This window comes from Trichoderma breve, chromosome 4 (assembly GCF_028502605.1).
Source record: "Trichoderma breve strain T069 chromosome 4, whole genome shotgun sequence".
Taxonomy (NCBI): Eukaryota; Fungi; Ascomycota; class Sordariomycetes; order Hypocreales; family Hypocreaceae; genus Trichoderma; species Trichoderma breve.
The window spans coordinates 820,596-841,640 of NC_079235.1; the positions used below are offsets into that span (position 1 = coordinate 820,596).

Below are 21,045 nucleotides of genomic sequence, written 5' to 3' on the forward strand. Positions count from 1 at the left end.
TGGAATTAGCACAGCGGCAGGGGATCAATGAGTGCTGAGAAAGGCGAGGCAAAGCCGGCGATGCCTGGAGTAGAGTAATTCTGCAACGGCTGGAGTGACCGTGTTAGTGATAGAGTCAACTGATGGTGAACACGCTCCAAAGTGTTTGGCGAAAACGAATGTGACTACGGCGTATCAGCCAATTGGAAGCAAGTGTAAGGCGATGACATAAGCACGCATGCTGCAGTGAGAAGGATTCAATGCATCAATATTTTAGTGCCTGCGCATACATGAAAGGCTGGAATTTCATAATTGAGCATTCTACTGTAGATGCGGTATTGTGATGAAGATTTGGGGTGTTTTGAGAAGTTAGGTATGATTAACTGCGTAACTTGCGAACCCTGTAAACTTTTATAAGTGGCATAGATTCTGCATTGTACTTTGCGATAGCCGCCACCTTAACCGTTCACATAGAATCTTAGATTGAGCGCTGCATCTAGCGTGCAAGATGAGATACTGCAGTGCATTCCTTTGCCCTCAATTGGTGACCTGCAGCACTAAATCTGAACATCGAGGTCATATAGACGAGCCAAAGCTCTCTCTGGGTGAGCCCTGCTTGGGCGCTCGCGAGTTATCGCAATCGGTGTTGAGATTGTGTAGTCTAAAGTTTGTCCCGTAACGATCCCGCAATACTCCCAAGCCGAGCCGAAAAGCCGGTCTCTCGATGCTCCTGTGATATATGTATGATGTACAAGCCCCATTGCCACCCTACTATACAGCCATCAATCCCTCCGTATTTATCATTGTCGTTTTCGCATGATTTTCATTAACTCAGTCGTAACTGAAGGTGAATATGTTAGCGCGCTGCCCCCGCTGTTGAAGAGTCTTGACTCACCCTTGCTCCCTTTGCCGTACTATCTCTCCTGATTTTGTTTCTTTGCCCTGAACCCTTTGCATTAGAGATGGGGCCGAACGACATAAAGCTACAGTCAAACCTACCGACTGTCCTCCCTCGACCACTAATCGATCCAGCTTGTAGAACTGTCCAATAACTGTTTGTCGCTGCCATGCGCCGTCAGCATCTTCCGTGCTGGAGGGAGCACAAGTGAGCAATCCTCTAGCATACCTTCATCGTCTGAAGCTCCTTGAGTCCCTTCTGAATCAGCTCCTGGATCTTGCGCGAATCCTCTACCGCAGCGTTTTCTCGGAAAGCATCTCGGGTCCGTCGCTTCGCATACTCGCGGAAATTGTAAGAGCCGAATTCGTTGCTTTGTCTCAGCAGCTGTCGATACTAAATAGTGTCGTAGAGTTAGCTGAGCTGTATCGCGAGGCCAGAGACTGTATCCAAAGCTGAAAAAGACCCAATATTGCTCTTTTCACGGTTTCCCCCACTACATCATTTACGCCGCTTTGACGCAACAAAGCTGCTCGCGCAATTCGCATGGATCGCAATAAGCCAACGTACCAGTGATCGCGCCTGCTGCGGTAAGTCACCCCGTAAGGTGCGGACTAAAGACATTGTATGCTGGTGACTTGGCGTGTTGTTGCCTCTGGCAAGTATGGGCATTCAAATTCCCATATCCCAGACAATTGATAATGACGAGCCGGGAATCCTGCGGTTCGGTGTTAGTCGGGCCGGAGAAATCCCTGCTCCGAAAAAGCTGCTCCATCCGAGCTTTGCCCGGCAAATCTCTTCCGCATCTTGAGCCTTGGCCGCCGCTTTTTTCAACTCGATTCTGGCCTTGTCTCCGAGAAGCCGAGAGGATTCGGGATATTGAGGCTGTGGCCCGTCTTAGCCAGGGCTTCAAGTTGATCATGTCCTACGTGGAAGTGCCTGCTAGCGTTAGTCCTGCGTGACTGCAGTACGTCTTACGCAGACTTGTAGTACGCATGTAATCCAAAAAAGAAGCATTCGCTTTCTCGCCATCCGGACGAACCAGTCACCCTGCACCTTGAATGAGCGAAAATGCCGATGAAGCTATAGACACTTCTATTCTTTCCTGAATATGTGCATATGTATTTACAATAATGTCCAGATTTCTATTTCTATATACGCATCTATAATATCACCTATACCATATACCAACTCTTAGAAATGTTGGGGATAGGTGGGCTGAAACCTAATATATGATTCGCGTTTCTATCTCGACTTGATATGTTGTGAATATCCAAAACTTTTGCACGGCCAGGCTCCCTTGGGGTATCAGAATATTGATGCGCTCACCAAATGCAATCCTCAAGGGCCAAACTCCTGTATGATCTTTATCCCTGATCGAAACAAGACGGTATGCGCTGAAACTGAACTGAAAATAAGGACGTGTAGGAATAGTATGCTCGCCTATCAGAAGATGACATTGAGGCAGTGCCAAAGCCCTCCTGGGCCTCCCAAAATAACATTAACTTTTAATGATCCTCCAATGCAATGATCCGTCTGAAGCGTTGACGCTGCTGTCTGCGAAAAAAAGAAAGAAATCCCTCCAGTCGTGACATAGCCGGGAAATTCTTAGAGTAGAGTGTTTATTTCCGGTCATGAGCTGGACGTAGAGGCACCAAATGAAGCTAAAGCCTGTGCAATGGTTTCGTCAGAGAAGCCATTGGTATTAAGCATGCGATCGAATCTCGTGCCCTGATTCAGGTCACCTTGCAACTGAGCTGTCAGAGTATATTGACGTTGAGATTGGTTCGGCTTGATGATTGTGGCAGCTTGGCTGTTCTGCTTCTCTGAGAGGAGAGGAGTAAAGGCGAGATTGGTGACGGATGCGTTGAGGTTTGCTAGTTCTGTGGGATGATTGTTGTCGATGAGATTCCACTTCAGAATCTTTCCCTTGACGTGGCCTGTGACAATTGAGGTGCCATCATAGCTTACTGCCATGCAAGAGGCGGGCCCGACGTCCTCATCAGCCACCCCCAAGGGGGAATTGATTTGCATAACTATAGATGCAAGTTCGGCGCTGCGGGATCCCAGAAGCGGCTTGTCGCCATAGAACTCAACGAGATAGAGGCTTCTATCTTCAGCAGAGACAAAGAGGGCTCGGGCACAAGGATCTAAAGAGATACAAAGAGGTGCCGTAGGAAACAGCAGTGTTCGCAGCACTTGGCCTGTCTGATAGTTCCACAATATGCAAGTCTTGTCCTTGCTTGCAGATACACACAGATTTGTCTCGGGGTTGGAGCCTGGACCTAGGACAAGATCGGTAATGGCACCTCGGTGATTGGACAGTGTCCTGTCTGGCTCATGCCCGATATCCTGCCCAGGCTCAAGGAGGCGCGGCAAAGACCAGACATTGATGTTGGAGTCATCTGAGGCAGAGAGTACATGGTGGGGAGACACAGCAATACAGCTTACAGCCTGCACATGGCACGGAGGCGTTGTGATTTGCCGCCCAGTACAGGTCTAGACAATGGCTGTCAGCATGCGTACCATCTCTCTCAGGGAACTCAAGCCCCTGGCTTTCATGAAAACATAAAGGAACAAAGGAACATAAAAAGAAAAGATAAACATACCTCCCAAAGAATAAGCCGGCCCTCGGCTGTTCCCAGAACGAGAACATCACCAGCGAGGGCAATACACCGAATCCTTTCCTGGAAGGGCACAAGAGCTTCTTGATTTCCCCGAGCTCGAGAATACACATGGACATGGGCTTTCTGATCCTGGGCAGCGTACACGTGGCTATCGCTTAGAGCCAGGCAGTGAACCGGAGCTGAGCTTTTCTTGAAGGATGCCTTGACGGCCCACGTGGGAGTGAGTGTGTGGGCATAGATGCCAACGTCTTTTGATATCGCCGTGTTGGCAGCGATGGGCGGGCCGCACACCGACGAAAAGAGCTCGTCCGACAGCATAACGGCTATGGTTTGAGATTGGCTAGACGTTGGACAGTGGCGTTTTGGGTGCCTCTGTAATGTTGAAGTTACCAGGTTGATATCAATGCCGCCGGGGTTGACAGACGGTTGATGGTCGAGTCGGGACAACAAGCTCAGTTTCTGCCAAGGAGATGCTACTGCCAATGGTTCCCTCGGTTGAATTGGCTGCAGACGTGCGTTACACTAAAGTGACAAGCGCTTGACAAACTATCCGCTTGGTCTTGTGGGCGTCGTATGATCTCTCACGCTCGAATGTTTGAAGCAAGGGAAGAAGGCTGGCTAGCCGTTGGAAGAAGAAAAAAAAAAAAAGAATTTTGAGGTCCGATGGAGTGCATGGTGACCCGCTCTGTGCTGCAGCCAGTATAAGCTGTCGCTCCAGGCCTTTTCAGCGCCTCCAAGCCCACTCGGCCCTCTGAAGCCGGCCGCTAGCGCTCCATCCTTAGTGGCTACTACTGCCAGGCGGCGCCCGATCTAGCGCTCATGCAAGTGACTTATCTGATTATGTACCTTATTGCAGCTCTAGCACGCCTCTCCCTGCATGACCTCATCTATGTCTCCTCAACTTCATCTCCGCCTTCAATCTATCGCCTGCTGCTGTGGCTGTCAAGTTCAATGTCTCGTCCACCCGTCCAAATGGCTGCATCTATTGCTGCCGCAGCCCCTCAAGGCCGTGCCCCTGCATATCATCGCTCTTAACCAGATGCCAGCTCATCACCTACGTCCCTTGCGTCGAGAAGCCTTGGTCTTGACTGGACTGCCTCTCCCTTGGCAAATCCCCGATCCCCTTCTCTGCCGCCATATCTAATCTAACTGCAGGTTGATCTGTGGGGTCTCCGGACTTGCTCAGCTCATTACCCAGAGCGAGGCCATGTGGTGGTGGATGCCTCGAGCCCCCACAGGAACTGCAGCTCCGAAGCACAATGAGATGAAATGGCTTGCATTGCTTATACCTGGATGCCCTCAAGGATACCCATGGTGAGGTGTCGATGGGCCAATTAGCATCACGGCTTCAATAGCTATCTATTGTCCTTGCAAGGCACGGGATACGCTGCGGACCCTGTCCTTTCCAGGCCTGGACTCGTGGCTCTACTTGCTTTTTTCTTTCGTTTCTTTTTCTTGTTAGCAGCCAACAACAAGTGCAGGGGTGGCAGCCTCAGCGCCCCATATCGCACGGGACAGAGTTCCGTGCTCCTCCCACCTGTCGGGAATCGTACCAGAAAGCTGTGGCTAATTCACTCTGGCTGCGGAGTGTTGCCCACATCTCTATGTCTTGTTGCTCTGACCTGCTGGCCGTGCACGAAGACGGATATGATGCAGCTAATTACAAGTACTACCAAGGACTCCGAAAACTCCGCTCCTCACGCCATTCTCTGACGGCCAAAAGAGACGAAAAGAAAAAAGGAAAAGCCACTGACAAGGACCACTACTAGTCAAGTACTCTGGCTTTGGTTCTTGTGCTGCTTCCGTGGGTTTCGGGTTGTAGTCGCACAAGACTGTCTTATTCAAGCTACCCGAGGACGGCAGGCTCCTGGCTTCCGGGAAATGACTGTCGCGCTTTAAAAGGATTCATACCGAGCCGAGATTTGCCATCGCCATCTTGGTACGACATGATATACATCATTTGCGCATATCGAGGAGGGCAGGCATTATTCGTCCTTGGCTCTCGCTAGCTGGGATTCAACCCGACTATGATAGCCAGGAGGGATGATTGGCTGCGCAGCATTGATCCCTTGCAGAAAGCTATGGAGGAGGGGAAGATACCATATGAAAGAGGCAACATGGGCCAGCACTCTCTCGACCATGACACACATTTGCCAACATCTATGCCCCTCTCACGGGCTGCCGTTGTTTCATGCCACTCACAAAAATGATACAAGTCTGAGGCAGACGGCATACAAGTATGCCGAATTCCTGCTCGGTGCTTCTCTGGAACGAACCGGCAGTCAGCCATCTGAGGATCCATGGCCAGGTGGCGGCCTGAGCGTTGACCTTGAGCGGTTGGATCTTGGCCATGCTCTAGTTTTGCTTTTGTTCTGGTAACCCTCCCCCTCGAAGTCAATAAATCACGGGCTAGCAGTGCCCTTGCACTAAACGAGAGCTGCATCTTTCTTCTGGTCCGCGCCAACCCCTGGAGATGGTCTTTGCTCGTTTTGGTTGTGCCACTAACTAGGATGCAGCCACCCTTTTCAAAAGTCTCCATGCTCCATCCATCCCAATGAGGCTCCCTACAGGAACGCTGCTATTCTAGTCGAGACCTGAGATATCTTGCTCTCGTATGTATGCATGTGCCAGATCGGCTTCTCAGCCGGTCCTGAGTGTATTCAGTTTCAGCCGCTCACCACATTTTACGAGTATGATCTATGCTGTTGGAAATATAGCCATCTCAAGCTGTTATTCTCCAAGCGCCATCATATGACCCTTTTCTCCTTCTTCTCCCCTCCCCTTCTTAAAATTTCTAGTACGGACGCAACACAACAGACGCCTCACCAACATTTCATCCCTTGGGTTTGACTCTGTCCGTGTCTCGCTCTTTCTGCCACCAGGCACCCGTTCAACAACCCTACCCTCCGTCAGTGGCCGAGGAATTCTGATAGATATAGCTTGGCCGATCCTTTCATGGTATAAGTCTGATACTGCCGGGACAAATATTGCGACAGAGGTAGCCTAGATGTCGGAGGCCAGCTCACAAATCGCGACTTCGCCAGCTGGTTTTCTAGAACGACCTACCAACAATTTAAAGAGCGCACCGACCAACAAGCCCCTGGCCAAGGCCACGCGGAGATCGGTATCAAGTATGAAGGGCCTGCTACCACTTACCTTGTCGACATCTTCCTGTACGAGCCTTGCAAATCAACTTCCCGAAGAAGCTCTTGAACAACGTGTAGATGACTATTTTCCCGAAGTTTTGGTTCAAGACCTAGAGTTGTCCAAGATCATCTTTGAAGCTCGAAGTATGACAGCTGGCTCACCTACTTCTTCCTCACTCTTACCATCTGACGACTGCACCGACAAGTCAATAGCCACCATGAATCCTTATCGAGCCTCTTCTCTGTCACCATACCAATCAGGTTATTTGCGCGTTCAGACCCTCGGAGCTATCCAGGAGCGAAACTCAATGGTCTCATTCCTCGATCAGCAGGAAGATGAGAGGTCTGGTGATGCAGCATCTGATTCGTGCTCTGCAACCGAAACTGATGCGTCGTCTGTATACGACGCGGCTCCCCCCTCCTTTTTCTTACGACGCCAGTCCATGGACACAAATGTGCCCTCGCTGGATCCGACAAAAGCAAAGATGGCTCCGCCAAGGTTGTCAACAATGTCGCCGTCGGAGAGCTCTCGCTGCGAAAGCAGCTGGATTGAAACCGATTCAGATGTAGAGGATGACCGCGAGGAAGATGCCATTTATGGCACCGTTCTTCACCTTTCACCAAGACCGCCAACGCCCCCAGAATTCGAATCCAGAGTTGACTCTAGATCCTCAAGCGGAAACATGCATAAATTTCTGCATCGGAAATCACATTCGGTCGCAGACGCCGCCGCTCTCGCGTCACATCCAGGGCAACACTTGAGCAACTCGACGGCCCAGGCGTGGCGGCCGAGTTCCACGCAGTACTCCAGGCACTCCCAGACTCAAATGCAGTGCCCCGACAGCCCCGAAAGCCTTTATCTACCCATGTCCCAATACACTCCTCCCACGCCGCATTCACAGAAGATGCATTATACGCCAGAGAGTGGCCTCGCTCGGCGTGCTAGCAACCGGTCAATTATAAGACCAGCGATATATCATACCACCGACGCTACAGTGATTGACGACTGTGCTAGAACGGAATACAATCAATTTGTCTCATCTCTTGATTCAAAGTATGCACCGAGGGCTGATAGTGTCTATATCCGCCCCTCACCCCCTCCATCACCTCTTCCTAGCGTGCAGATGTGGCTCAACGGGAGCGCGCAGCTCTTTTCTCTGCCATTCCAGAGCGATGAGTTGGCTCGGGTAGTGCCTCTACCACCTGATGTTATGGAGACGCTGAGAGTCACTACGGCATGTTTTCCAGAGACAATGCTCCTCTCTTCTAGCTTGACTATTGAGACGATTCGAGCGTATTCCAGGAAAGCTAGGAATCCTGGGGCAGAATTTACTCCTCCCCCAACGTCACGATGCTCGACCCCTACGTCGAAGCAGTCACTATGGAGAAGGGTGGTAAAGCGCGGATCACAGCAGTCGAACCAACGGACGCGTGATGTGCACACCCCAACTGCAAGTTTGCTGCAATCACCCAGCTTAAGCTCGCTGGAATCCCCCAAGCCGTGGACATCGATCAAGAATGTATTTGGCAACTGCTCTGATTACATTTGCGATGCGCTTTACTCCCACATTGTTGCCTATAATTACATTTCCGCCCTTGTTGCGCGGTATCCGACATCACTTGGCTGTGGGCGCTCATGCTCCTCGCCCGTTGGATCACAACATGACGACATCCCCAAGAAGGCAGCTTCTCTCTTGGGTCTCAATGAAAGAGCCAACTCCACTTCAGCTGCATCCATCCGTTCTGCAAAGCGATTCAGCTCGTCGCACTGGGGTAGGGAGGATTTCATGGCCACGAGTCCTTTGTCTACTTCGCCTCACCAGGATATGGCGATCAGGAGCATTCAAACTGAGCTGTTGCGGTGCATACGACGTCTGATTGCAACCGCGAGACTGATGGCTGAAAGTGACGGTGTAGATGAGAAAATGGTGGAGATGGACATTGAGGATGCGGACGTGCTGTTTATGCGCAGTCTCTGTGAGATTGTTAGGGTGAATGAAGAAGCAGCTTATGTGTAAATCATGTGTCAATTTTGAGTATGTTTATAAATCAATCTTATCTATTCTATGAGTCGAAAGAGAAATGTTATTATGTTGATACCGTTAAATGAGTTGCCTTTTCTTGGATTTTGTGTCGTATCAGGCTATTATAACATACTGATGTAGTTCTCATGTGAAGGATACAATCCATGTGGATTAGGTTTAAGAATCTAGCAGGATAAACGCCATGAAGGAGATATGAGTGCTATTATCTTGATGGAGATTTACGGAGATCACAGTGACTTATAACAAGATCAAATTGACCCTTAATACATAACGTATTTGGGACAACCGTCAGTAATGCATTAATAGTCATGAAATCCGAGTTATGCTATGAACTAGACCAGAGATCAAAGGGTATCATTCAATTTCATCCAAGTGTTAAAGTTGCCAAGTGTATCATCTTCTTCCAAACTCTGCTGAATAACAATCTCAGCCGTGTAGCAGTCATAAATCCTTAGGACCGTCGTGTTTCCAACGGTCCTTTTCCGTCCCCAAACAGCGTCTCATGCCACGGCTTGCTTCCCTTTTGGCAGACACCGTCCCAATCTATGGGTTTGAGTCTAGCTGGGTGCTCCTCTTTTGCTAGCTCAAAGACGGTTACTTGCTTGTCCTGGCGTTGCGCCCTCGGTGGCCAGTAGACCAGGTTTGAGCCTCCATATTGCTGCGAAGATATGTTTAGAAGCGGTCTTGCGTCATCATCGTTCTGGGGTGGTTCTAGGTGCGCAGAAACGAGCTCTCGCAGCTGGGGATAGAACCACATCATGGACCACCAATTGTTCAATCTCCAGGACTTGAGGCCGTTGATGTATGCGTTGTGGTGGATTCCCACAGGGGCGACGCCGAAGAAGAAGTCGGTATAGAGAGGAACCTTGCCCCATGAAACTTTGGAAAGGGGGCTTTTAATAGGATTGTCGAGTTTCAATTCCTTTGGGGTGCCGCTTATGCGAGCGCCGTTGGGCACGCCAGCTTTCAGAGATTGTTCCTTCACAGCCTTCTTGTCGTCGAGTTTGACAAAGTAACCATCTTCCTCTGCAGAACACGTAGCTGGAATAGTCGTAAAATTGTAATCCAGTCCAATTCCAAACTCAAACTGCTCGCCCACGAGGGCCTTTGCAGCAATATCGCGAACTTCGGGGCTGAGCGTCGATAAGTCGTACTTTGAACCGCTACCGTCCCACGAGCTGCCCAGTTCTCGCATCCACTCGCGCCACATCTCCTGGTCGCCAATGACCTCGCCAAGCAAGGCCTGATCGCTCCAGAGCTGGCGGCCGCTGCGGGCGACGGTCTCGATTTTGCGCTTGCAGCGCCTGAGGACTTGGCGGAGGGAGCGCATGGTGCCTATGATCATGCCGCTGTTGATGCAACGGGGCCGGATCTTTTTGTATTTGCGGGCTGGGTCGAAGAGGAGAGGCAGAACTTGGTCGGTGCCCTCTCCATATAGATCTCTTGGCATGGGAGACTGCGGCCAGTGGTCATAGTGAGGGTCGGAGCCGGATTCGCTGTCCGGCTGGCAATCCTTGGCAGTGGTGACGATGATGGATTGTTTCGGAGGTGATACTGGAAAGGCAGAAGCTGGATCCTTTTGTGCTGCTTGCCACTCTTTGCGTAGCCGCTCGTTGGCCTCGTTGTTGAGCTGATGGTATCGCTGGATGAGCACCGAGGGGGGTAGCTGGAACCATATATCATACGCATCAACAAGAACTGCCAGGTCATCGTCGTCGGCGCCTCCATCGACTTGGGCTCCGCCCAGTGTTTCCTCAATCACGGCGAGCAAGCTCTCGAGTTTTGCAATGTGGCTTCCTGCAAAGTGCCACTCCGGGCGGTTAAATTCGCCGTCCCAGTTTAGCAACGTAGGCAGAGGATAGCCCAGAGCGACCGCGGACATGATGCTTTTACATAAGTTAATGTGAGGTGAATCAGCGGGCATGAAGATTCGCAGCTGTCGCTCGCCGCCTGCATCTTTTGCGGCGACGGAGTTGAAGGCTTCTAGGGCTTCTCGCGGCAGGACACCTGAAGGCGGTGCTTTACCTGATGAAGAGGTACCATATCGCAGTTGTGCAGAAGCAGACTATCGCTCGATTAGATGGAATTTGGAGAATAAAAGGACAACCACATAATTACCAGAGCGGAAAAGAAGAGGCTGATGGTGAGAACCACCAGGCCCAACACTCGCCATACCGCACCTTGGCATACTAACAATGAAAATCGCCGCAATGCGGTGCTTTTGGTAGACACCGGTTGATGTTCATGATGCTCGTGACTTGGTAGAACGCGATACTCTCTATTCGATGCGGATCGGCTAAACACACTGGCAAAGATGCGAGAGGACGCGCGTCTCATCTTCACTAAACACCGACGAGATGCTTCGGCGTTTTGAACGATTATTGAGCTTTTAGAGAACACCGCAACCAACGCATGCTTCGATACTGTCTCTCTGGTCACAGTATTGGTAGGATAAGGAAAGAAAAGAATAGTATCAACTAGGAACAATAATTAATTTCCCCTAGTAGCTCCTCAGACATACATGAGGAGAATACGCCCACCATTCTATATGAGTTTAGTGTGGTGCATATGCGTGGGTTATCTGTTTCTGTATGCTGATCATATCTTAGTCCCCTCATTTTTGCACCTCGTGGTACTGTACCATTGATTTGTTGCCCATCATTATGCGAGTTTCAACGTCCATTATGTACAGCTTACATGTAACTTACAAAACGTGGGTCGTTGCGGCGACGGGTAATCGAATCAAGCAGTGATTGGCTTCTCCATCCAAGGGGATTCAACGGAGAATGCGGATATAGGCTTTAGCTTGCGCGTCGCCAGGACTTGGCACTCGATTACCCGAGAGTCGGTTTGAGGCACTCCGTATATACTACATACATAAGGGGCCTTAGTCGTGCTATCGTCGTCCGTCTCTGCAGCTTCGAGTCAGGCGGATCCGGGACTGTTTGGCGCTACCGCACGTGGGCGAGGATCATCCTCTAAGGGGCCGATTTCCACACCATCAACGTCATCCTATTTTCTGGGCCTTGACCGTTTCTCTGCTTGTGAGTGTGAAATTGAATGTGCCTCATACAAAGGATTGGCGGCTTTGGAAAGATTGAGGACAGTTCACCGCAGCTTGGTCACCTGGGTGATCGATGCCAAGGCTGACGCCTGTTGAGTGCCGATAAGAGAAGAGCACGGCTCAAAACTCATGATACCCATGTGATCTACCTCTATTGATCAGAGCCGCAAATTTTGCAATACAGCATAGGCTCGCAGAGTCAAGAAAAGAGGGCAGATTTTACACCGAGTAGTGAGGCTACTTGAGCTAGTTGTAGCTCTAACATCAACGCCGGCTTACACTGCTGATTGCCGCCTTACATCTCCGTCATGCCGGCAGTGAAGCCTCCTGCTCGCGGATCCGGATCCATCTTTACTGCCGGATGGGACTTGCGGACATTTACTGCTTTTGGAATTGTTGGTGAGTACACGTATTGTGCTGGCTGGTGGAGGCACCGTCGCTTGAGCCATCCATCACCAACCGCATGCAAGCTAACATGAGCTACTCCAGGCTTTGCGAATACCCTTCTTCCATACATCATCTTTTCAAGCCTTTATCTCATTGTGCCCTTTTCGCTGCCTGTTGTCTTGCTCATAGAGTTGCTTCCTGCTATTGCGGTTAAGCTCCTCGTTCCACACATCTTGCATTACACGCCGCACTGGGTTTGGCTGGCCTTGCTTTCTGGTTGCTGGATCTTGGCTACAGTCGCTGCCAATGCCGCGCCTCCAAACGTTATCGCCCATATCCGCACTCTGATTGCCCTACTTGCTTCAGCGAATACTGCAGTTGCTGAGGTTTTCTTCTTGAGCCAGCTATCCCATTACGGCAAGACGGCTCTGGCAGGATGGGGAACTGGATCCGCAGCCGGCGGTGCATTGCGCGCCGTCCTGCCGACAATATTAACAATTCACATGGGCCTTATGATGCGTAATGCTACGAGATATGTCTACTATTTGCTGGTGGCCATGGTAGCTGCTTATTTCCTGGTGCTGCCTCCTCCTATGCTGGACACTATGGCAGTCAATGAATTGGCCAGGGAAGAAGAAGATACAATCGAGATGGAAAGTCCCAAATCCTCCTTGCTCACTGCGGAAAATCACTCGCAAACGATTGGCTTTTGGGAACGCATTCATCGTAACATGCAGCTAATGAGCGGCAAGTTCCTTCGGCTATGTATAGATCCTCTTCTTCTTGTTACTGCAGTACAGGCCCTCGTGTCCACAGGAACACCTCGTGCCAGTCGCAAACTACGAGGTTTCTCAGGATATCAATCGTTTTCAGCCACATATGGTCTCGCATTCCATATTGGAGATGCTATTGCTCGTTCAACCGCCTTGTTATTTCGCAACAGAAGACCGAGACTCCTCTTCGCCTTGTTGGTGGTGTGTTGTCTTATTGCCATCCTCAACACATCACTTATGCTGAGTGCCAACAAATATGTTGTACTTGGCCTTATATCTTCCATTGGTTGGCTTAGTGGCATGATGTATATGCATATATATAATGCCGCAATGGAGTATCTGAGCAGGAATCCAGATGACGACGCAGAATTTGCACTTGGAAGCATTGGAGTGGGAGAGACAGTGGGAATGTTGATTGGATCCCTTGCTGCTGTCACATTTGAATCCCAACTTTGTGGACTAGCCAGTCAAAAGGGACGGTGGTGTTCCACCATCACATAGATTGATCGAAAAGATAACTTTCGTGTTCAAGCCTATTTTTCGCGTTCGTAATCTCACCATGTTAAGCCGAAATTAAACAGTCTGATTGCATATTGCAAGAGTAAACAATAAGCTCGTAAGATGTTATTTGCTACCATGTTTCAATATTGAGCCACAATGATGTCGACTTCTACATTTATGTGTCTTTCATGTGTTCTCACTGACATACTCGAAAGAGCTTCAATTATACGTAAGGACGGATTGAATCAGTAAAGTCCATCAGTATCTAATAGAAATCATTTCCATTTTTTCTCAATAATGAAATTAATTTGATGATTCATCATAAATCAAAACTCTTAGATAAATACCTTATCATAGCATAGGTAGAATTAGCCCCTATATGTGAGTTCCGAACTCCAAAACCTCTCATTCAAACTAAGGAGCAATCAGCAGGCCGACCGACTATTTGATGAGCACAGAGATAAAATACAGCCTTTGAAAGCTCTTACATATTACTCTTTGATCAAACAATAAGGTTTACTGATGTATATATGTGCTTTTGGCCAGGCGATGATTGAACCTCTAACGATACGGCGCATATTATTTGCGATAGGTCAGGGGTTCTCCATATCTTCGGTTTTATCTTCGGTTTTATAAAATCCGCTACTACACCAAACCCGCATTTGCCGAGTCTCATTCTCCTGTATTTCTAGAGTTTGGTATATTAATGCTCAAGCTCTTGAAGCCTAGTTTTATACGGCCTTCTTCATGAAGAGCATACTTTCAGCAGTTACCCAGTACTTGCTACTCTGCCTCAGGCTCAACCTATCAACTCCATATAGAGCTAAGACGGAAGTGCTTCCATTGGTTTGACATATCAAACGCTAAAAGAGGCGAAGATATCACAATTATCCCCGGATACTTTCTTCCCGGATGACAACATATTGCACTAAAACCGGTTATGCACACTCCACCATTTACAAGTTCTCAGGAGGGTCGAATTAAGCATGCAAAGATATCCCTTTTTTAATTTGTCGGAATCAGTTCGGATTTTACTCTAGCTTCTTCCACGTCAGATGAAACCCTATGCTGACGAGTGCCCGTTTGTCTGGATCCAAGCACGTAAGATCACGCACCCTCTTCAAAAAGACCCCAGATACCGGTGGCATTGGCTGCATACGGATATAATTACAATTACCAAACTTTTTGTTGATTGAGTGGGTAAGAAAATACCAGAAAAGTTCAACGGTTTATATTACAAAGCTTTGTTCCGATCGGGACCTGGATCAATCTAGCAGATGTCCGCAATATCTTGTCTTTATGACGACATGTAAGAGCTACTTGAGCAGCCTCACGCCCGTCCAGACTATGACTAAGATGTGACAAGTATGGCACCAAAATATCATGAATTGCCGTCAATTGGAGCAGTTTTGGGCGTAGGTATAACATGGCATATACGAGAGATACGCCATCTTGGCATGTTGATTGTTGACTACTGTATAGCCCTTCCAATTTTTCCCACGTATAATATGCTCCAAGACTAAATTCGGTCACCGAGAAGCTTGTATGGGAGTGAAAATAGAAACGGCATCACGCCTTTGACATTGCACTCCGCAATCCTCTAGAGGCCGCAATCCGGGGGACAACGGCAATAAGTGACAAGTCATAAATGCATTTTTTAGGGCCCTACTCATATAATAATGTAAGTTTCACATGTTTGGACTCTGAGCCTGGTAATGCGATCCAGAGGAGTGTCAAGCATTCTTGGTTCTAAAGATACCAAATGCTCTGGCAAAAGACCTATACACTAGCATATAATAGGTCTGCACTGGTAGCCGGAAGAAGATAGAGCAGGGTTTGCTGTCTGCATGGGTTCGTGGAATGGGGTAGGACTCCTTCGGAGGTTAGCGACGTGTACCTGGATTTGAAGCTTTTTTATTTTCACACTGCCGTGTAAGTGCTTCATGGGGTGTTCGCAGGTTCGCGCTCAAATGAGGAGTTGGTCAGCAACCCCAGTGTCTGCTGTAGTATACGCAAGGATTCCTGGTCAAGCAACCGGCTAACCAGGCGTGAAACTTGTTTTTGAGGCTGTTGATGTTGATCGTGTCCACGTCTGGCTGGTGATGGGTTGCCAGCTTCAAACGACTTAGGCCATTAAATATTTCCATATGAGTCCCGTTACACAGTATTGAGGTTTAAACCAAACCAGTTGTGCCTGCGTGGAATGATTATGGCTTCTTTGTCGCAGATCATTGCGGGGTACTATCACAACCGAGATGGTTCGGACAAAATCGAATACCGAACATGACAGGTACCAACGGAATAATTAGTCCGAAGGCAAGCTAAAGGGGAAGAAGGTTCCCTTTTCCCCTGTTATCTTGAGAAAAAACATACGAGTTTTCATAGTCCTGCCACGGCCAGCGCCGTCACTCTGCAGGCTTGGCAGCTTCAACAGTGTTCCGATTGGCCTTTACGCTGCTACACGCCTGGGCTAATGTGCTTCTCGGCAGCCCCGACGTTGTGATGCAAGTACTCATAAGCGTTAAATACTGCTGCGCGTGAGCAGTAGCCCCAGAGTTGTAATGCACACACGAGACTCGTCGTCTTCCAATCCAAATAGTGTTGTCACCATCAATTTTCTCCGTAGGTCAGTTGCATTCTTTGCGGCTGAGTTTAGTGGCACTTCTGAGGTCTCCTCTCCGCTTTTTAAACGGTCATTTTACTTCATTTGGGAAGCCAAGCTAGTCACCTCTTCCTTGCATTAACTTCTAGCCTTGAAGGAGCACTAAGATTCCTGTGAGCCTCCAGCTACGGCGAATTTTCTGGCTAGGCTATTTCCTACATTCCGAGTATCTCACCTTCTCGACGAGTCGCTGCAAGGGTTCGGCATTTATATGATACCTTGCTATGGTTAGACACCATCTACTTTAACTTCGGTATGGGAATATCTTTCTCACCATCTCGTTAGCTCTGTTTCCTCACTGCTAACCTGTCTGCTGTATCCACCTATCACCAGCAACTCTCCGCTCGCAGGGGGCATACTCGTAGAGCATGTACATGGTACAGCGTAAGCTAGATACTTAGTTTGCATCTGACCGGCAGACGATCTTCTTCTCAAAGAGATAAAGTGCAAAATTTACTGCTCATCTTTTGGATCTAAGCGGACTGGTGGGGGATGCGGTCTGTCAACTCTCCTAACGGTTTTCTTCACTACGTCCACACCATCAGAAGCCCCCTCCAATCCTGGGGGCTCCGAACCAATCGCGTCGTTGAATTGTTCACATGAGCCTGAGAACGAAGTGGAAGGGTGGGAAGAAAGATTCACTCGCAGATACTATGGTCCCCTATTTAAAATTACAAGTCTATTAGTTTCACTTTTGCGGCTTGAAGGGAGGAATATTGGGTATCTGGTGTGTATCACAGCTATGGCGGGGGACCAGAATGAATGCATGAGAAGGAAATTTGTTGAGGAGCATCCCCGCTATCGCTCACGTACGGTGTGCAATTCCGCAGCAAGTTCTTTTACATCCATGTCAGCACAGCAGTTGGGGTTGGGAGCTACAGTTGTAATATCAAATCAAATTATTTGCCTAAGGAAGAGAAAATTAATTATTGAATCATTGCTTTATCCTGAAATCTGCCGCTCATGACTCGGTCATTTTATCCGCCAACTATGGTGGCCCCACCTCCCTTTTCCGCTCAACGATAATTGGTCCATGCATCAGGTTGATTTCCTAATTCGGCAATCCGCCGGGTTCGGCAGTTGAATTCGCAGAAAGAAGCAAATACATCATGACATGAGGAACACACATGCTTCCCCTGTGCAGATCTATATCTCTGGTTATATGGATTTGTTTTCCGAGTTGGCTGAAAAATATGTTGATATTACTCATTAAAAGCCTGAATACTTCATACTTGGCAATGAAAGCACTGAACCTACTGCAAATCAACCACGTGTCCGACCTACCTCGCCACCGCGATCACCATTCAACTTCCAGGCTTCTTTGGCGTGCATGCACAAGTTAATAGTTTGAAGTAGGCGACGGAAATAGGCCTAGAAAAACTCGCCATGCATGTCACAGTTACATATTTTTAAGGTCCCGTGGCAAACCATGTTGCCCCCACGCAGAATATTCGTATGGATGCTCCAATTGCAATCGTGTATCAACCAAAAAAAGTCGGCGACGCTATGTAGCTTGTTTCAAGATGCTTTTCACGAGCTCTGTAAATATTCTCTAGATTGGTCTCCTGCCTTACATGTGAATTAAGCATTTAGAGATTGGGGTCTTCATGCAGACATTTGGATCAGCTTCTCTCACCACCAAAACGGGCTACAACTTCATCCATATTCAAAATATACGCTCTTGAGCAAGAAGGTCTAAATGAGTCCATTTACGTTGACTTTTAGTTTTGACATGGCCTTTTTCTATCCTTCTAAGCAAAATAAATCTAAATACACACAAAATGCACGCGAACAACACGATTGTTGCCTGTAAGACAGTCGAAACCCCATGTAACCAGTCCGTAATCCAATAAAAAGCGCTGCGTGTATAAGCATTCAACTCTTCACCCCCCAACTTGTCAATTTACTGCTAGGTCAAAGCCATAGTCGTCGTCATAAGTATCCGAGTCTTCCACTGGCGGCGTCCCCGCGCCAGTCTTCTCGCGCAATGCGCTCAGCTCAGCTCGTATATCCAGGAGGATCTCATTTTGCCGGCGCATAAGCTCCGCCAGAGCATCCGTGCTCACGGCAGCACCAGCAGCTGAAGCAGAGCCAGCTGCTGTCGGTGATCTTCGCTTGGCTTCTCGGCGTGCAAGCAAGTTATACTTGGTGGCTAAGTCTTCGTATTCTGGAACCTGTTGAATAAGCAACGTGGAAATTGTTAGCCAAAGCCGATGAAGCTAACGTTTGCATTGTGGGAAACACTCATGCAGAGTCATTCACTTCCTCCAATACGCACACTAATGCTGAGTGTGGAAAAAGTCAACATGACCGGCAAATAATTTCGTAATGAAACACTGACCTCCTCACCCTGGGACACTTTGAGGGATGCAGCTGCAACGGCGCGCGCGGCGGGCTTGATTCTGCCATCTTTGTCTACAAGCAACTATGTACAGGAGGTGTTCAGCAGGAGTATTGTAAGCAAGGCAATGACGTCGTTGGAGGCGGTCTAATAGTAAGAATACCAAATACAGACAACGGCAATGACGACTAAAGGGACCACGTACGTCCTCGCACTTATGGTGGCCGGCGACGCAGTGAGAACACTTGGCGCTCTTCTCTATATTAAGTGCCAGCCCAGTGTTCAGGGCCCATGTTAGCTATATCATATCTCACTCGCAGCGGATGCGCAGAGGATCCGTAGCGAAACACCCCTCGGGTAGAAAGAGGAATGAAGTAGTTTGATATGGAAAAGGGGGAGAAGACGAACCACCCTGTCCACGACATACATGGCCGGGAGTTTTGACCATTCGCCCAGCGCACGGCCGACAAGGCGTTGCCCAGATTGGTCCCTTTTTCTTTCAAATGATGTTGAGATTAGCCACTTGATGAGCGAAAAGACAAATTAGTTCAACAATTTAGGAGTCAAGAGCATACTCACAGCTGGGGGTTCTGAAGTCATGTTGGAAGTTCTCTGGCGCGGCATCTAACACAAAACCGTCGGCTAGCCGTTCCGAACTACCCCAACGTGTTCAATAGCCTGCTGTCAGATGGAGAGGGGTTCACTACTGTCGATGATGATTTTTAACGACAAGATGATAGCAAAGGAGCAAGAGCAATTATTCAGGCTTAGTCTGGTGGCACACTTGTTGTGCGCGCACGCCCTCGGAGGCCTGCTTCCTTCGGAACTTGGGACAAAGCTGGTGTGGTCGAGACGGTGACAATTGGGGCGAGAAGATGACCCGTAACTCGCCAGTAGTTTTTGATAGCCACCATATACGAATTGCTGCTCGTCTGGTGGGGATGACAAAACAGCAGAGGATATGACGGCAGTGCGTGTGCTTCTAACGTTGTTCGGCTCCACGCAGCGTTAGTCGATTTAAGTGATTTGAGAGTAGAATTCGTTGGAATGTATATGATGTCGAGTATCTTCGAAATGGTCAAGAAAGAGGCTGTCTCCACACCATTGAGGTAGTCAGGGATTAAGTAGCGGCTGGTTGAGTGCAGATGACACGCAGGTCCGGAGATTTGGTCTGGGGAGCTAAATTAGACGCCAGAAGTTATCTTTTGGGGAACAAAGTATTTTCTTCTTTTCTCCTCCTCCCCCTTCTTAATCACAAGAAAGGATAAAGAGGCTCGTACTCAATTTGACAATGCTTCTCTCGTAGTGACCGAGTCCCCTTGGTCAAGGATATAGCTGCCGCTCGACACCAGTTCGCATGCCGTCGATAGCCTCTCATACAACAACCGGCGGGCGATGTAGCCTTAGCCGCCCCGGAAACGCAGCGAGTGCGGAGAAAAGAGGGGTGGCAAAAGGCAGAACGTGGGCTTACCCGTGGCCCCCCAAATGCATCTCGTTACAGGGAATGCCAATGAGATGACCCCCAGAGCTCCAATGAGCCCTCCACGCACGACACCACTTCCGAAGGAAAATGCTGGCAGCGCCAGGGTAGATTCTCCGGCCTCGTGAAGTCGGTTAACCAGTAAGGCTGAACTCTGTCTGCAGCAGACCAAGTGTGAGCCCGCGCCTGGCCTGAGCACCGGTTTCAGTCCAGTCGCGGTTACACGGCAAATAGTGATATTACCGAAGAATTGGAGGTACCAAATGCTCAAACGAGATTTTATGGGAGAAGTCTCAATGTATTCATTCATGTGAATCTAAAACAGATCAAAGGTTAAGAACGAGAACATGTCTGAAGAAAAGGAAGCGGGACGACCCAGCCAAATGAAGGGAGGGTTATTCATTAGGGAGAAGGCTATGTGAGTGCCGGAGATGCATGATTGACAGGATTGAGGCATCCGAGTCTCGACGATGAAACGTTGAACGGTAACCGAGCTTAGTAGTAGAATAACGACTTAGGTAAGATTGTTGAAAGAAGGGATGCGAGTGCCGACATCGCAATGCAGAAGCCAAGCAATATCTTTACGTACATGAATAGACTTCTTACGCATAATGATACCCTTATGACGCCTTTGGCTTGCTGTGTGGACAGCACTTTTTTTTATTGGTATATGTAACATACGTAAAATGAAGACAAAAATCCGTTTTAGTGGTGTGTACTCTATTCTGTAGAAATTCTGCATATAGGTGATTAGAAAGGAGCATTCACGTCGAATAGCGCTCCCCAACTATGGTAATCTCTTCTTGTGCATAAAAACGGAACCTAAAAAGAACGAGTAGTGAAGTGTAGGGTGTTACGTTTTGCTTCATTCATGTGAAAACTTACTACTATATGGTGTAGCACTGGTGGCTGTTCTCCCTAGATTACCTCTAATTGAGCTGGAGCGGTATTGAATGTCTCTGCATGACAGCTCAACAGCTTAGCGCCTCAGAAAAACCTGAAGGCCTGTTGTATTCTGGACATATGACGTGACAGAGCACACAGCATCCGGTCCGCAGTGAGCTCGATGTAGCCTACGAGGAACTATTGAAGTGATAGCCCAATATTAAGCATCATGGATTGGAGAAGTAAGACATGGAGTTAGA

General features: G+C 48.7%; 6 protein-coding genes across 6 annotated transcripts; 2 read left to right on the forward strand and 4 right to left on the reverse strand.

Annotated features, from left to right (window-relative positions):
* Positions 1 to 810: 810 nt before the first annotated feature.
* T069G_06563 (complex 1 protein (LYR family) domain-containing protein) lies at positions 811 to 1,498 on the reverse strand (the record flags this gene model as incomplete). Its single annotated transcript, XM_056173773.1, has 5 exons — positions 811 to 820; positions 875 to 921; positions 979 to 1,041; positions 1,106 to 1,270; positions 1,445 to 1,498. The coding sequence occupies 5 exons, from the start codon at positions 1,496 to 1,498 to the stop codon at positions 811 to 813; spliced, it is 339 nt and encodes a 112-aa protein (XP_056027352.1).
* A 1,008-nt stretch (positions 1,499 to 2,506) lies between these two features.
* On the reverse strand, positions 2,507 to 3,819 carry T069G_06564 (uncharacterized protein; the record flags this gene model as incomplete). The annotated part of the gene is made up of 2 exons (XM_056173774.1): positions 2,507 to 3,373; positions 3,484 to 3,819. The coding sequence occupies 2 exons, from the start codon at positions 3,817 to 3,819 to the stop codon at positions 2,507 to 2,509; spliced, it is 1,203 nt and encodes a 400-aa protein (XP_056027353.1).
* Positions 3,820 to 6,508: 2,689 nt separating this feature from the next.
* Positions 6,509 to 8,665, forward strand: T069G_06565 (uncharacterized protein; the record flags this gene model as incomplete). Its single annotated transcript, XM_056173775.1, has 1 exon — positions 6,509 to 8,665. The coding sequence occupies one exon, from the start codon at positions 6,509 to 6,511 to the stop codon at positions 8,663 to 8,665; it is 2,157 nt and encodes a 718-aa protein (XP_056027354.1).
* A 478-nt stretch (positions 8,666 to 9,143) lies between these two features.
* T069G_06566 (uncharacterized protein) lies at positions 9,144 to 10,574 on the reverse strand (the record flags this gene model as incomplete). The annotated part of the gene is made up of 1 exon (XM_056173776.1): positions 9,144 to 10,574. The coding sequence occupies one exon, from the start codon at positions 10,572 to 10,574 to the stop codon at positions 9,144 to 9,146; it is 1,431 nt and encodes a 476-aa protein (XP_056027355.1).
* A 1,490-nt stretch (positions 10,575 to 12,064) lies between these two features.
* Positions 12,065 to 13,417, forward strand: T069G_06567 (CLN3 protein domain-containing protein; the record flags this gene model as incomplete). Its single annotated transcript, XM_056173777.1, has 2 exons — positions 12,065 to 12,155; positions 12,246 to 13,417. 2 exons carry the CDS (start codon positions 12,065 to 12,067, stop codon positions 13,415 to 13,417), a joined length of 1,263 nt encoding a protein of 420 aa, XP_056027356.1.
* A 4,560-nt stretch (positions 13,418 to 17,977) lies between these two features.
* Positions 17,978 to 19,020, reverse strand: T069G_06568 (uncharacterized protein; the record flags this gene model as incomplete). The annotated part of the gene is made up of 3 exons (XM_056173778.1): positions 17,978 to 18,253; positions 18,421 to 18,504; positions 19,000 to 19,020. The coding sequence occupies 3 exons, from the start codon at positions 19,018 to 19,020 to the stop codon at positions 17,978 to 17,980; spliced, it is 381 nt and encodes a 126-aa protein (XP_056027357.1).
* Positions 19,021 to 21,045: the final 2,025 nt, after the last annotated feature.